Source organism: Anolis carolinensis, chromosome 4 (genome assembly GCF_035594765.1).
Source record: "Anolis carolinensis isolate JA03-04 chromosome 4, rAnoCar3.1.pri, whole genome shotgun sequence".
Classification (NCBI taxonomy): domain Eukaryota; kingdom Metazoa; phylum Chordata; class Lepidosauria; order Squamata; family Dactyloidae; genus Anolis; species Anolis carolinensis.
In genome coordinates, this window is record NC_085844.1 from 56,722,056 (window position 1) to 56,739,500 (window position 17,445).

At 39.6% G+C, this 17,445-nt stretch overlaps 1 protein-coding gene across 4 annotated transcripts in view; it reads left to right on the plus strand.

Moving 5' to 3' along the window:
- Positions 1 to 7,597: 7,597 nt before the first annotated feature.
- The window catches only part of tmem241 (transmembrane protein 241), a 52,696-nt gene continuing 42,848 nt past the window's right edge, over positions 7,598 to 17,445 (plus strand). For 2 of the 4 annotated variants that reach the window (XM_062980444.1, XM_062980445.1), the window contains exons 1-3: positions 7,601 to 7,805; positions 10,372 to 10,418; positions 13,652 to 13,729. In XM_062980444.1, coding sequence (XP_062836514.1) covers positions 7,734 to 7,805; positions 10,372 to 10,418; positions 13,652 to 13,729 — 197 coding nt within the window. In that variant the 5' untranslated portion in view covers positions 7,601 to 7,733. Of the gene's footprint in view, positions 7,806 to 10,371; positions 10,419 to 13,651; positions 13,730 to 17,445 lie in introns of all 4 variants that reach the window. The other 2 variants (XM_062980446.1, XM_062980447.1) reach the window with 1 other exon arrangement.

A 17,445-nucleotide genomic window follows, 5' to 3' on the forward strand; every position in this document is an offset into this window, starting at 1 on the left:
CAATACCAGCCGCCCATTGGTCTGTAGCAATCGCGTTCTCCTGTGCGTCACTTCCTCTGGAATCTCCCTTTTCCCTTGCCAGCCCCGCGCTTCCCCCCTCCCTTTCTAAAGCCATACGATTACACCACCTGTAGTACAGGCCAACTTGGGCCTTCCCTCCAGGTGTTTTGGACTTCAACTGCCACCATTCCTAACAGCCTCAGGCCCCTTCCTTTTCTCCCTCAGCTGCTTAAACTGGGACTTTAATGCGGGCAGCCCTGTTCTGCTAGTGCCTACAGAATTATGGGAAATGTAGTTTGGGAAGGCGAGGACCTCTCAAGCTGAGTATTCAAAAGACCCTGCTCTAAACTACATTTCCCAGAATTCTGCAGGCGCAAGAAGAATGGGGCTACCTGTGTTAAAGCCCCAGTGTGAAAAAGGCTTGCTTCCCTGTCAAGCTACAACTCCTCGGATTCCATAGCATTGAGCCATGGCCTTTAAAGTAGTATCAGACTTTATGAAATACATACACACCCTCTTCCATTAATAATTTTATAGCCCATAATGGAATAAATTTTAAAAATACAATTCCTATTTCTTTTCTTTCCCTAATGATGAGCCATTTTCTAGCTTGGTTCTCTGGGGGAAATTATGTGGTAATTCCTAGGCTAACAAATTGAATGTGTTCCTTAAATGTATGGGTTTGAAAACTACCGGTTTATATAGGAGTAAGACATAAGAATGTTATGCAATTAACACAATATGCAGAAAGAATGCAGTTTGACACTACTTGAAACTGCCATGGCTCAAGGCTATGGTGCTAGGGAAATTCATTTGGACGTGGGTGAAGAAAGTAGACCATGATTTTAAGAAAGTTTACTGTTGGCCAAGAGTATTATGACAGCCCAGCTCCTGCTAGAAAAATAAACTGTCACACCCAAAATAGGTGTGCTGGCTTAATATAAACTTTTTCTGACGTGCGCACAGTAAACAATGCTTACGTTTTTTAAAAAAAATAATATTTATTCAAGTTTTTCATAGTATACATAATCTAAAATATAGAAAATATCTATAGGGAAGAGAAAAGAAAGAAAGGAAAAAAGGGAAAGCGGAAAGGGTGGGTCTAATACAAGTCCCAAAGTTTAACTTCCGATCTTCTTCATCATGTTCATATTTCTTCATGTCAGTCTTGATTTTAGTAGTTCTCAATTTGCTTCTCTTTTTCTTTCCTCTAGTCTTCAAATAGTATTTCTTAACTTATTTTGCTTATCTAAGTCAATATTTTTCCTTCTTGTTAATCAAATAGTCTCTTACTGGACTCCAATCTGTTTCCTCTTTTGCTGATCCTTGATGTCTTGTCATTAGTTGAGTTAATTTATCTATATTTCTTATTTCCAGAATCTTAATTTCCCATTGCTGTGTTGCTGGCAGTTCTTTCGATCTCCAGCTTACGTTTTTTACTTTCCGAAATCATACATTATTTGCAATAGGCAGAAATATTCATGAGTAAGCAGAGTTACACTTTGTAGCCATTCTTAACAGGTACTCTACTGTTCACAATAAACAGCTGCTTAGTAGTTTAGAGCAAAGAAACAGCATATATGAATGTGATAAGACCCTGGGAAACAACAGAGTTTCACTTCTTTATGTTCCAAGCACCTTATAAGCTATCTGAAGACTATAGGTCCTTCCACATAGCCATATAACCCAGATTATCTGCTTTGAACTGGAATATATGGCAGTGTAGACTCAGGGCCCTTTCACACAGTCATAGAACCCAGAATATCAAGGCACAAAATCCCCCAATATCTGCTTTTAACTGGGTTATCTGAGTCCACACTACCATTATTCCAGTTCAAAGCAGATTTTGTGGATTTCCTGCCTTGAAATTCTGGGATATAGGGCTGTGTGGAAGGGCCCTCAGTCAGAGGCTTTAGGATTTTTGGATCCTTTTAATTTAAAAATTATGTTGAGACCCCTTTTGGATCTTTTTTAAGCATTTCTCTGGGAGTTTCTAAATGCAATTAATCATTTAAAGCAGTTCTTAAGCCCCCTCAGTAAAACTTAAGAATATTACACAATTAATACAATATGTGCCAACAGGGAGCTCTGGTGTGGACTGGTCCATGAGGTCACAAAGAGTCGGAAACAACTATGTGATTGAGCAGCAGCAATACACTATGCAGAAATAATGCAGTTTGACACTACTTGAAACTGCCCATGGCTCAAGGCTATGGAATCAGGGGAGTTGTGCTTTCACAAGGCTTCTCGGCTACAGCCCCTTCTACACTGCCAGATTATCGAAGCAGATAATCCACATTGCCCTGGTGGCGCAATGGGTTAAAACCTTGTGCCGAATGGACTGCTGACCTAAAGGTTGGGTTGCTGATCTGAAGGTTGCTGGTTCGAATCCACGAGTCGGTGTGAGCTCCCGTCTGCCATCTCTAGCTTGCGGCGACATGAGAGAAGCATCCCAGCAGGAAGGTAACACATCCAGGTGTCCCCTGGGCAATATCTTTGTAGACAGCCAATTGTCTTAATTCTTAATTCTCTTGAGTACAGGGTTGTTGTATGTTTTCCGGGCTGTATGGCCATGTGCCGGACCTCACCTCTGAGGATGCCTGCCATAGATGTGGGCGAAACGTCCGGAGATAATACTTCTGGAATGTGGCCATACAGCCCGGAAAACATACAACAACCCTGTGGTCCTGGCCATGAAAGCCTTCGAAGATTTAGTACGTTCTCAAGTTGCTTCTGACACGATAAAAAAGGGAAGATAATCCACATTACCTGCTTTGAACTTGATTATCTGACTCCACACTGCCATATAATCCAGTTCAGAGCAGATAATATGGATTTTATATGGCAGAGTAGAAGGGGCCTCTGCTATAACTTTCTGCATTCCATAACATGGAGTCACCATGGGCCTTTAAAGTAGTGTCAAAGTGCATTGCTATTCCCTGGGCCGGATGTTTGCGTCGCCTCCTGCCATGGCTCCTCCTTCTCCCTGCATCACAAAGGCCTCCCTGCAAGGAGGAGGAGGAAGAGCCGAGCCCTTTCCCGGCGGCGGGAGGCGAAGGCCAGGATGAGCGCCGCCAGTCCGACCCTGGAGAAGGCCCAGGAGGAGGAGGAGGAGGAGGCTGAGGCGAAAGTGGAGGCAGGAGGCACCGCTGTGGCCTCCACGGAGGCCGTTCCCTCGGAAGAAGGCGCCTCTTCCCCTCCGGAGCCCGCCGCCCAAGCCGAGCCCGAGTCGGGGCCTCTCGCCCAGGCCTGCCAGGCCTGGCTCCTGGACATGCTGGACGACGTCCGCTACCTCATCTCTTGCACCAACTGGTACTGAGCGCCTGCCATCGCCAGGGGACGCCTGGAAGGAGGGGGATTGTGTGCCATTGAAGGACTGCAAGGAAGCCCGTCTGCCTTTGAAGGACTGAGAAGGAGCCAATCGGCCATTGAAAGGACTGAAAGGAGGAACTGTGGCCCAGGACAGGCGCTCATCTGCCATTAAAGGACTGAAAGGAAGCCTAGCGTCTCATGTCATGGCTACTGTGGCAATTCACGGTGCCTCTATCAGGCCGGGGCCAACTTGGGCCCTCCGGGTGTTTTGGACTGCAACTCCCACAATTCCTAACAGCCGGTAGGTTGTTAGGAATTGTGGGAGTTGTAGTCCAAAACACCCGGAGGGCCCAAGTTGGCCCCGGCTTGGCCTAGAGATACAGTTAACTGCTTCTCAATTTGCTTGCCAGCTAAACCCATGCTTGCAGCTCAGCCAGTTCTGTAGGCCTTGATTAGGGACTTTGGGCAAGTCAGACTAGAGAAAGGGGATAGCTTATACTTCAGAGGACAGGATCAGAATTCACAATGACCTCAACAAATAATAATAATAATAATAAACTTTATTTATATCCTGCCCTGTCTCCCTGTGGAGACTCAGGGTGGTTTACAAGAGGCAGTGGCAAACATTCAATGCCGTAAGGTGCTAACAAGACACAAAACAACCAAAGCCACCCAAAGAGCTGGGCCAAAACTAACACAATTTCAACAAGACCCAAAAATAACATCTAAAACAGCTCTGTATTTAAGCAAAACAATACGTTTGAAAACTGCATATGTGGGGCTGATCGGGGTAAATTGTAGGGGTGATAAGGAAATACAGTAGAGTCTCACTTATCCAACACTCGCTTATCCAACGTTTTGGATTATCCAACGCATTTTTGTAGTCAATGTTTTCAATACATCATGATATTTTGGTGCTAAATTCATAAATACAGTAATTACTACATAGCATTACTGTGTATTGAACTACTTTTTCAGTCAAATTTGTTGTATAACATGATGTTTTGGTGCTTAATTTGTAAAATCCTGACCTAATTTGATGTTTAATAGGCTTTTCCTTATTCCATCCTTATTATCCAAGATAATCGCTTATCCAACATTGTGCCAGCCCGTTTATGTTGGATAAGTGAGACCCTACTGTATGTATATATTCAGTTTTATCATATTTATTTACTGTATTGTTATAAATGTTTTATTTTAACTTACAACTTAGAGTGTAATCAAGTCTTATCAAGCCTTGTTGTTTGGTTTGATATTGTGATACAGCCTAAGGGCTAATAAAATAATAATAATAATTATTATTATTATTATTAACAAGGACAAATGTAAAATACTACACTTAGGCCCCTTCCACACAGCTGTATAAAATCCACATTGAATTAAATTATATGGCAGTGTGGACTCAGGGCCCTTTCACACAGCCCTATATCCTACGATATCTGCTTTGAACTGGGTTATCTGAGTCCACACTCAGATAATGTGGGATTATCTGCCTTGATATTCTGGGTTATATGGCTATGTGAAAGGGCCCTTAGGCAGATAAAATGAAATAAAAGAAGCGGAATGGGTGATGGCTGGCTCAATAATGGTCCGTGTGAAAAAAATATTGGGGTCTTTGTGAACAAGTTAAACATGAGCCAACTTTGAGCCCTTTCACACAGCCATGTAACCCAGAATGTCAAGGCAAAATAACCCAAAATATCTGCTTTGAACTAGGTTATCTGAGTTCACACCATTATATATCCTAGTTCAAAGCAGATAATGTGGGATTTTATTTAGCTGCGTGGAAGGGGCCAATGTGATGCAGCAGTGAAAAATCCAATGTGATTCTGGACTGCATTAAAACACTGTATAGTGTCTAGATCAAGGGAAGTCATGGTGCCTCTCTATCCTTCTTTAGTCAGACCTCACCTGTAATACTGTGTCCAATTCTGGGCACCACAATTGAGAGAGATATTGACATGTCCAGAGGAGGGTGACTGAAATGGTCAAAGTTCTGGAGACCATACCCTATGAGGAGTGTCTTAAAGAGCTGAGTATGTTTAGTCTGCAGAAGAGAAGGCTGAAAGGAGACATGATACCATGTATAAATATGTGAAAGAATATAATAAGGAAGAGGGAGCAAGTTTGTTTTCTGCTGCCCTGAAGACTAGGACTCAGAGCAATGGGTTCAAATTACAGGAAAAGAGATTCCCCCAGAACATTAGGAAGAACTTCCTGACTTTGTGAGCTGTTCAGCTGTGGAACTCTCTGCATCAGAGTGTGGTGGAGACTCCTTCCTTGGAGGCTTTTAAACAGGGTGGATGGCCATCTGTCGAGGATAATTTGACAGTGCTTTTCCTGCATGGCAGGGGGTTGGACTAGATGGCCCATGTGGTCTTTTCCAACCCTGTAATTCTATACTCTCCCAGTCTCAAAGGCAATCCTGTTCTGAATAAATCTTGCCAAGAAAGCTATATGATGGGGTTGCCCTCAATGAGAAACCATTTGAAGGTACACAGCAACTAAAATCAGCAATTACACCATTCACACTTGCCTCAAGCAGACAAGTTATTTCTCCCACTCAAGACATTCCACAGATATATAGACCCCACTTGCATAGTTTTCCAATAAACCTCACAACCTCTGAGGATGCCTGCCATAGATGTGGGTGCAACATCAGGAGAGAATGCTTCTGGAACATGGCCATACAGCCCGGAAAACTCACAGCAACCCAACAACAAAAATCCCCTAGGTCCTCTTCACCAGGACTGCTGGCTAAGTCTAGATTCCTGTTTAATATTTCTAGATGGTGTATACCCTGTTTCCCCTAAAATAAGACATCCTCAGAAAATAAGACCTAGTAGTGGTTTTGCTGAATTGCTAAATATAAAGCCTCCCCCGAAAGTAAGACCTAGCAAAGTTTTTGTTTGGAAGCATGCCCAACAAACAGAACACCAGAGCATGCAGGATTGGCAAATATATGTACCATAGAATTGTTGTACATGGAAATAATGGTAGTAACAAGAAATTCTTGATAGGATTCACAGTTTGTCTGGTTATGCTGGTTTGTATGATACTGTACAGTATATAGTAAATGTTCATTTTTTTGTTCAACAATAAATGTGAATTCTTCTTCATGGAAAAATAAGACATCCCCTGAAAATAAGACCTAGCACATCTTTGGGAGAAAAAAATAATATAAGACACTGTCTTATTTTCGGGGAAACACGGTAGTAGCTTCCCTTCAAAAGTTTTAGCATAATGCCTTTATTAGGTTAACTAAGAAGTCACAATATACCATGCAAGCTTTTTTTTTTCTTCTGGATTCTTTTGCAGACTAATTGCAAACCATTGAATTAGTGATATAGATTGAGCATCCCTATCCAAAGTGCTTGGGACCAGAAGGATTTTAGATTTTTTCACAGTTCTTGCATTTGCATGTATACACATACAAGGGATCTTGGTGATGGGATCCAAGGCCAAGAATTAAAGTCATTTATATTTCAGAGACGCTTTATAATTTATATAGTACTTCAAAAAATTTGTTCATGAAACAAAAGTTTGCATAAATTGAACAATCAGAAAGCCAAGGTGTCACTCTCTCAGCCACCAATGTGGACAGAGATTTTCATAATTCCTGACAAGGGATGCTACAGTTTTCCCTCTGCATTTGCACTTTTGACTTGTTTCTGGATTTGACTTAAAATGTTATCTCTAGGAATCTGTACGTTCTCCACTCTACAGGGTGTCCCAAAAGTCGCCATACATAAGGAAGACGGGAAATTGTAGCTAAATGTACCTGTATTTGCAAAATATTAATTACAAAAATATAAATATATGTGTTTGTTAATTTAGACTTCTGTATAGTCAAATTCCTCCCTGTTGTGCTGGATGACTTGGGGATTTCTATAGATAGTTTATTTAATGCTTAGACCATAGGTCTTTCACATATAGGACAAATAAATACATAAAAACCAGATTATAAAATACAATACAAAATACACGATTAAAACACTATATAAATCATTAGCATCCTTAAAATGCTATATGGAAGACATCTAGTTGACAATAGACTCCTACTGGAAATCCTCTAAATTCCTAGAAAGGTGTCCTTTCAGGTTTTTAAAAAAAACCCACTTCTTTTATTTGTGTTTTTTTTTTCACTTTCACGGGAGTCCCTAACCCTGGCTATAATTACAAAAGTTGTGATCCTGTTGAGAGCAGTTGGGCTATGTGGCATCTTGTCCTGAGACCCAAAGAGGAGCGCTGCCCCTTTAAGAAGGCGGTTCCTGGCACTTTTCCTCTGCGCCCATTGGAGGAGACGCACCGGCAACGTGTCCCTGTCATGGCAGCTGCGTTCTGCCTGGTTCCTTGAGCAGATGGCCATAGGCAGGCAGCGCCTTACTTCCTCTGCGTGGACCGACGAAATGCTTTGACTGATGCATTTAAAGAGACCCGCAGCTGGTCTCGCCTTCTGCTTGTTCTTCTTGGCCTCTTATTTCACCAACAAGGTGAGGACAGGGAACTTGTATTTGAAGGTACCGCCCTTTCTCCATATCCCACTAACAGCTTTAAAGTATTCAATGGTAAAACTTTTTCTCCTCTTTCCCAAGCCATCTATTCTGAGAAAAAAACTTTATGGTACTATGATATCAGAGTGACAGTGAGATAACAAAAGGAAATGCATTGCTTTATTTTTAAAAATAGTATTTATTAAAGTCCAATTAATATTCTAAATACTCATAAGGTACAATATAATGCAAACAAAACAAACAACCTAAAGAGAAACCAATATGCACACATGCATACCCACTGAGTTGCTGAGAGTTTTCCGGTCTGTATGGCCATGTTTCAGAAGCATTCTTTCCTGATGTTTCGCCTGCATCTGTGGCAGGCATCCTCAGAGGTAGTGAGGTATGTTGGAAACCACTCAAGTGGGGTTTATATATCTGTAGAATGTTCAGGGTGGGAGACAGAAAGAACTCATGACTGTTTGAGGCAAATGTGAATGTTTCAACTGGCCATCTTGATTAGCATTGAATAGCCTTTTAGCTTCAAGATCTGGCTGCTTCCTGCCTGGGGAATCCTTTGTTGGACCACTCTAACAACCACCATGTCAGACTACACAGAGATGCCATCGAAATCCACAAACATGTGGACAATTTCAACATAAAGGAGGAAACTATGAAAATGAACAAAATCTAGCTACCAGTATTTTTAAAAAACCCTCAAAAATCAGAACAGTAAATAAAGAACAACACTCAGAAAACAGGAATTCTAGACATAAATCAATCAAGGCCAGCTAATACCTCCCAATAAAGGATTTCCCCAGGCAGGAAGCAACCAGGCTTTGAAGCTGCAAAGCCATTCAATGCTAATCAAGGTGGCTAATTGCAATATTCACACTTGCCTCCAACAGACAAGAGTTCTTTCTCCCACCCTGGATCTTCCACAGATATACAAATCCCATTCGACTAGTTTCCAACAAACCTCAGAACCTCTGAAGATGCCTGCCATAGATGCGGGTGAAAAATCAGGAAAGAGTGCTTCTGGAGCATGGTCATACAGCCCGGAAAACTCCCAGCAACCCAGTCATTCCGGCCATGAAAGCCTTCAACAACACATACATGCCCACTATAACAACTAACAATTACAATTACAATTCTCTCTCTCTCTCTCTCTCTATATATATATATATATATATATATATCTTTTATATATATATATATATATATATATATCTATCTATATATATCTATCTATATATATATATATATATATATATATATATATATATATCTTTTATACACACACACACACACACACACCTGGGGAGGTAGGTAAAGGTTTCCCCTGACATTAAGTCCAGTCATATCCGACTCTGGGGGTTGGTGCTCATCTCCATTTCTAAGCCGAAGAGCCAGCATTGTCCATAGACACATCCAAGGTCATGTGGCCGGCATGACTGCATGGAGGTAGGGTGGTATATAAATAAAGTTTTTATTTATTTATTTATTATTATTATTATTATTATTATTATGCATCAGAAAACATATATGGTGTCATACTTGCTAGATGTGATTATATGTTAACAGCTGCATTTCCTTATTAATACAAATACATAAGTGCTAACCTTTTAACTGTTGTATAATTACTTCCATAGTTTTAATTAACTGATGAAGCCTAAAACTACTCCCATTCACCAATTTTCCCCATATACTCCATGATTAGATGCTGCCTTTTAAAAATTGTTTTCAAATTCATACCTGTCAGAGAAGCTGCAGTGATGCCTGCAGATGCTAATTCACGTGTAAACAATACTGTCCTATGCAGTTATACTCTGGAGACATTGGGATTTGTTTGCACATAAGTATATACAAGATTGCCGTTTGAACAAAATCACCTAAATTGTGGTCCTACCAACAGCACAAATGTTAGATGCCTGTTTGTATATAACAAGAATAGACATGTGGGATATCTTCTGTTTCATGTTGTCTAATCACTTGAAATCACAATGCTTTGATAGATTGGATCATTCAATCAATCATTCCGTGATACTCGTGCAACCAAAAAAACACAGATCTGAGTAAGGCTCTTGATGAGCAGGTTGTATGGAGGTGTCTCATTCTTAAGGTTGTCATAGAACAATGTTGACTTGATGACAAATCACAGCACAACAAATATATTTAGAAATATGTAATGAGAAGGCCACATTTGGAGATGACATTAAATGTAGGGTGGTTGAACCAAAAAAGAGTGTGAAATTGGCGATTTGACAGCATGGACAATCCTGTCTTTCATATTTGTTGATACTTTCATCCAGGGGGCTCAGGTGGAAATTCCTCCCACATACTTTAGAACTCATTTTGGATCGTTTGGGAGCAAGAAACATTTTTTTGTCCCTGTGGAGTTTCAGGGGCAGCCCATAGCTTACATTTGTCCACCTCTGAGGGGGTCTTAACAGAATGATATTAGTACAACATGATTAATATTGGTACAAAAAGTACTTTTTCCCTGTTGCCTGTTTGTATTTATTTTGAGTAAGTAATGTCCTTTGATTTGGCATTTGTTTTCCAGTATGTCTTGTCTGTCTTGAAATTCACCTACCCTACTCTTTTCCAAGGGTAAGTACAATTTAAAAACAAATTTTAAAGAGTCTTATGGTTCATCTACACTGTAAAATTAATGCAGTTTGACGCCACTTTAACTGAAATGGCTTAATGCTGTGGCATTATGGGATTTATGGTTTAACAAGGTTTCTAGCCTTCTCTGCCAAAGAATGTTGGTGCCTCACCAAACTACAAATCCCAGAATTCCAAAGCATTGAGCATGGCAGTTAAAGTGGTGTCAAACTGCATTACGTCTACAGTGTAGATGCAGCCTAAATCAATAAATTGCTGCTAGCATTTCATGTAACCTCCAATGTTCCTTACCTAGATACGGTTTTATATTTTGTATTGCTGCAAGTTCCCAATTCTGCTTTCAGCATTATCTTCCTGTGTGTCCAAAGCTGCTATTCCATAGGCACACATCTTCTACTAGGGGTGTATCATTTTCTGATAGTCTCAGTAAGCCAAGAACCGAAATTTAATTATTAGTCCAATGTAAGATAGTTTCACTGAATCAGCAGCTGAATGGTAAGTCAACTTTTATATAAATCTCAAGGGTAAGATGGTACTGTTTTTATCAAGACTGACAGTTGGATTTTGGCCAAGGACTCCAATTAAGTCTGTTAGCTCCTACTGAATGAAAATTCATCAGCTCTTCAAAAACATTATCAAACCAATAACAAACAAAGCTCAGTGAGTCGTTGTGATCTCTAGATTGTAAATTAGTTGTCATAATCAAGTCAGGCTAATTTCATCTCTGTTAATCAACTGTAGCAGTATTAAATATGGTTATCTATCTAAATACCCTGAAGGCAACAGATTTGGAAACTAAGCAGGGTCATTAACAGTTGTTAGTGTTACCTGTGCAACCTTATTATCACCATTATGTTATATTAAGTTATACTATGCGATATTATACTCTACAATCAGCCCTTCACAATTACTAGTGTTAGAAGCGCAGGACTGAGAACTCCAGTTCCTCTGCCTTAACTTATACAAAACTCCTGTCAAAAGCAGATGGTGGCAGGCCCATAGCCAGAAAAGATTTGGAGGGGGAATTTGAAACAATTTTAATTTTTTTTAGCGAATTATGAAGAGTAGATCCATAACACAAAATAATTTAAATTCTATGATTTATTCTATATTTTATATAGACTTAATTAAATCAAATTTCTATTTTAGCTACAAAGATTCATGTCTAAAAAAAACTGAAAATGACTCTAAAATGGTAATTTAGTGGTTACAAAAGAATACCACAACGTCTGTTGGAAACATTTGAAAACTGTGTGGATACACTTTGACAGAAATCAGGCTACATGGATGAACTTCGGTGGGCACTCAAGAGTGCAAGTCCAGCCCATTGTCCTTCTTGTATGTTCTCAAATGTTTTAAGAGTTGAAAATGACCCTTCGTTTGTAGCTGTTGACACTGGCAATGTTGCAGAAATATGAAGAAATTTCTTCACATTTGGAAGAAAACTGTCTATCACAGACAAGATATGCTTTTGATGGTTTTTCTGCAGGTGCAATCTTTAACATTTTCTACGTCACAGGTCAAACTCTTCCATCAATGTGTCAGTATCTTGAAGGCATTCATAAAGATCTGTGCAGTTGTTCAAGTTGGATTTTAAATGGCCACAATTAATAGGGAGGGACACTTGCAGTTCCTGAACTACTTCCCTGTGTCTTTCTTGAAGCTGATTGCAGAAAAAGTCCAGAAATTGGATGTACACATGTAGCTGATAATATTTCATTGGTGTTGATGAAGTTGCCTGAATGTTGTTTTTACCAGTCTGCCTTGAACAGATGCGAAGAATCCTAACTTCTCAACCCATAGACTCCACCATTGTTTTTGCTGTGTCAGATATCCTGAAAATCTTTCACAGATCCTGAAAATCTTTCACAGATCTCCTGGCTTTTTCTAAAGACACTGTTGACATGTTGAAGACTACAGAAAGTCCATATCTCCTCTTTGCTCAGGCTAGATTTAGTGAGTGAACACTGTAGTGGATGTAGATAGCCATTGGATATTTCTGCAATATAATTGCCTGTGCGCCACTAATATGACCACTCATATTAGCAGTTTCATCATAACCCAGCACACACAAGTATTGGAAAAAATCACTGGGGCTGTATGTGTGACTAGCCCCCATTCCTACAATCCCTCAGTCACAGTGTATATGTAAATACAATATTCAGTAAAAACCCGAATATCCACAATCCAAAAAAACTTCTGGTCCCAAGCATTTCAGATAAGAGAGAATCAACCTGTATAGTGTTCCCTCCCTACTTTCCTGTTCGCTTTTCGCTCTCTTACTGCTTCGCTTTTTTTCCTGAGAGGTGCGCATTCACCCTCCCTCTCATCGGCATCCAGCCGGGCCACTCTGGATGAACTGGCAGGCGCCGGATAGGAAGAAGCACAGGAAAAAGGCTTGAAAAGGGGAGAAAGGCCACTTAACTACTAATATAATATGTAAATATTGAAATAAATATAGTGCCCCTACTTCATGGAATTTCATGGTCCTGAAACGTAACCCCTGCGATAAGTAAGGCAACACTGTACTGCATATTTGTTTTGTCCATGTTTGTTCTTCAGCTGAAAAGGCTCTTAGACTGGTTACATAATAAGGAAGATAGTCCTTGGCAGCAGATTTACAATCCAAAACATCTCCTTTTGTTGGAGGAGATGTATGCGTGTTTATAAGCTGGGGAAGCAAACTCATTTGTTGACCATTGGTTACAGTTATGGCACAGTTCATAGAGAAAAGTAGTTGGACCCGTTTGGCCTCTCAACATAGTTGATGAAAGGAAGCACAGTTAATGAAAGGACTATATGAGAAGAGTAACCTTGAGTCACAGCAGTGGCTTGTATAGGGCCACTCAACAAGTGCATGCTACTTTTTTCAAATGTACATCAAATTTCATACCAAATTTTCCACATTAATTGTAGACTATGGCCCAAGGACACAATGAAAATTATTGATGGAAATTAAGGAGCTTGGATAATTATAGAAATTGACTTTGTCAGGCCACACTTTTCCCTAGCTCAGTGACAACTACATTATATGCAAACATGCGACCTGGCACCAAATTGAATTACACAAATTCTCACCGACAGCTAGATTTTATTGATGTTTCTACTGAATTCCCAAGCTGTGACTTATGGAGGAAGGCTACAGTATGACTAATGACTGACCTAGGTTAATTGTTCTGGAGGAGGAAAGTGATTATTGCATGTTTCAATTTCAGATGGCAGACACTAGTTGGTGGATTTCTCCTACACATTTCCTGGAAGATCGGCTGGGTGGAAATCTCCATCAGCTCAAGGTGCAATGAAATTGCATAGTATAATAGTATATACTAGTATATAGTATAGTAATCAGAATGATACAGTTCTGTTCAGTGTGTCACATCATTCTGATTAATATCCACTGTCACCTTATTTGATTTTGTTTGTGTATGCATTTGCAAGTGTTTCTCATAATGTAGCAAAAGCTTTGACATTGGTAATTTTTTTAACCCATACTAATTTTCTAAATACCCATTGTAACAGAGGTAAAAAGGTAAAGGTTTTCCCCTGACATTAAGTCTAATCGTGTCGGACTCTGGGAGTTGGTGCTCATCTCCATTTCTAAGCTGAAGAGCCACCGTTGTCCATAAATGCTTCCAAGGTTATATGGTCAGCATGACTGCAAATAATGCTGTTACCTTCCCGTCTGAGCAGTACCTATTGATCTACTCACATTTGCATGTTTTCGAACTGCTAGGTTGTCGGGAGCTGGGGCTAACATGTTTCCTTAATGCTTTTACAATGTATGCATTGTGTCCCAGGATCATGAATATATGCATTTATATATTCCATTCCCACACTGTTGTATATCAATATTGCAGGTGTTTTGGTTTACCAAGCACTTAAAGCAGACATCCCAACATTAGATATCAGATGAAATCTCCAACTAAAAGGTTTATTTTTCCTTTAGGGCTATATAAGATCACTTGCATGCTCAGCCTTCTTATTTGTTTTACCTAATAATTTTTCAAAACGATGAACAGTATTTTAAAAAATCTTTTATTTTGGTTGCTTGTGCTAAAATGTAATCTGATGTCTAAACAAGAAAAAAAAATCCTTAATTCCTATCATTACTTTGGTTTAACATGTAGCTGACAGTAAGTAAAATGTACATGGTAAAACATAGCAGAATGACAAGGTATTTTAACTGAGTTGAAAAAAGTTAAAATATTATCTTAGCCAGAATGTTTTGATTGTTGTAAACCTCAGGTTAAATGTTTTCCAGGGGACATGCAGGCTATTGCACTACATTTTGCCCTCTCTGGGCTGTTTTAGTTCTGTCGTTGTTGTGTGCCTTCAGGTTATTTCCAACTTATAGCATTCTTCAGGCTATAATGGGTTGTTTTTAAAGATTTTTCAGAAGAGATTTGCCTTCACTTTCCTCTTAAACTTGAGGGAGAGTGACTTGCCCAAGGTCGCCCAGTGGGTTTCCACAGTCAAGCAGAGATTTGAACCCATGGTCTCCAGAGTTGTAATCCAATATTAAACAACTACACCACACTGGGGAAATGTGCAAGAAGTAAACTGAAATATACAAACAAATAATTTTATTTCTTACCTGCCTCTTATTGTGGCTTAAGGTGGGTTACAACATTGCTATATTTATCCTTTTCAGAGAAGCAGCAGTACATAACAGTTTTGATAGTTTTTAAATCTGCTTTTGAAGTTGTGCAACACTCCACTAGATGTCAGTCTAATCAAGGTAAACATAACTTAGAATTTCCAGCTCCATACCTGTACTGATGTGTTAAAGATGGGAATCCAAGTACTGCAAGTCTCAGAAATAATAACCTTGTCCTCAGAGGACCATTTAGTGTTTTTTTACTGTACTGGTTCTAAAGTTCAACATTAATAGTTTTTCTGACTCCTGTTTAGATAATACAGCTGAGGCAGGGCCACTGTCAAGAAACAGGCCTTAAATTTTGCATGGACTGCAACTTGCAAACTACCTTTGAAACCAGCACTGAGCAACATATGCCAAAGCATGGAAGACTTTGGCTATTTTTATTTATCAAAATTTTTTATCCTGTCCTACACCATATGCTTTCAAGGTAGTTATAATTAAAATCACTTCAAAATATATAAAATACATCAAAATGTAATGTAATAAAAAAAAACTGTGAACAGTCTAAAACATTTTAATCATTTGATTAGTAAAAACACTTTTAAATCCATGAGCAAGTATGGTGTAGAAGAAACAGGCCAATCCTCACCTGCCTTACCTATACTTCCCAGGCACACCAGAAATGGCACAATGTCTTCGCTGGCCATGATGTTATCCTTTTTCCAATATTAATAGCCATTTTTAAGGATTTGAGGGTTTTTGGATGCCTCTGAGTATGAATGAAATTGCTGTGTTTGTAGGCAACCTGGGAGCATTTCAAGATGAAAATTACCCCCGAAATTGTCCTGGATCGTTTTATTATGGGAAAATAAGTCTGGAGAGCTTTAAGGACCATGAAAGCAGGGCTCAGGGCTGCATGTGACCCATGACCTGAACTTTCCACATATCTGGCACCTAGATTTGGATGAGGCTATGGATTTTAATATAAAGAGTGCTTTAACATGGAACTGGAATGAAGTCAGCCAGCATCAGCACAAATCTGGTCTCCAAGGGAAGTTGTTTTACAACCAAACAAAGAAGCCCCCCTTAGATGTCTTCAGCCAATATGTTTCTCCTGTGTAAAAGCTAGACCTTTATCTGAAAAGAAGAGACATAGCTACTCTACCAGGCAACGTTTGTAAAAAAAAAAAATTAGTGTTAACTTGCAGGCCTATGATATGTTCAGATGGGATTTATTTTTGGCCTCCTCTGAGGCTACTTCTACACTGCCATATAATCCAGATTGCCAAAGCAGATAATCCTCATTATCTGCTTTGAACTGGATTATATTTGTCTACACTGCCATATAATCCAATTCAAATCAGATAATCTGGATTTTATATGACAGCGTAGAAGGGGCCTAAGATTAAGGTCCCTTCTACACTGCCCTGTATCTCTGGATCTGATCCCAGGTGATATGCTTATCCCAGCTTATATGTCAGTGGGGACTCATATAATCCAGTTCAAAGCAGATATTCTGGGATTAGATCCTGGGATGTAGAGCAATGTAGTTCCACCCTGAGATAATGTGACCAATCCTAGGTCATCAAATGTCTTTCTATGGCTGAGCAAGAATTCAAACCCTGGACTCCAGAGTTGTAGCCCAGTAGTCTGTCTTTTCTTAGCTGTCTTGGGACCTAATCCAGGTAAAAGGCAGTGACCCCCATATCTCTGGGGGATATTGTCCAAGATTCCCTTTGGATACCTAAAACCATGAATAATAGCAAACCCTGTATTTTGACTTGGACCAGACACATATAGAATAACACTGAAGGACCCAGAGAGCCCCACAGACACTTCCATGGGAATATGTTTTGAATGTAGGTAAGTGAAACCGAGGAGATAGAGGCCATGGCTAAGGGAAGGTCCTGCTGTATTTTAAAAGTAAGAATGTTAAAAACTGATTAATTGATTTTACATTTGTCTAGAATCCTGGGAAGTGGGTGAGATATCATAATCATAATAATAATAATGCTTACATTTTGAAGATTTGAGCTGTATTGCCCACTGTAAGAAAGAGGTGATGGAAGTGTAACAACAAATAGATAATAATGAATGCTCTGCAAATAAGTTATTGTTATATGGTGCAGTTTCTTATCCTGTTCACTTAAGTCGTAAATTTCTGTCTACTTGTGAATAAGTACCCCAAGCTGCACAGTCATTATAGGCGTCTCTGAGCCTGATTTGTGTTTGGCTTGACATGTAAGAGTGAGGACTGCTATTCAAGTATTTCCTGTCCTGCTAGACATTCTTTTCCTGCCCTGAAAAAATTAAGAGTCCTCTTAGCAGCACAGAAATCCTGCAATTACCTCATGGGAACTGTTCTAATGGCCTTTTCCAACACATTTTTGTAAGACTTTGTTAGAAATG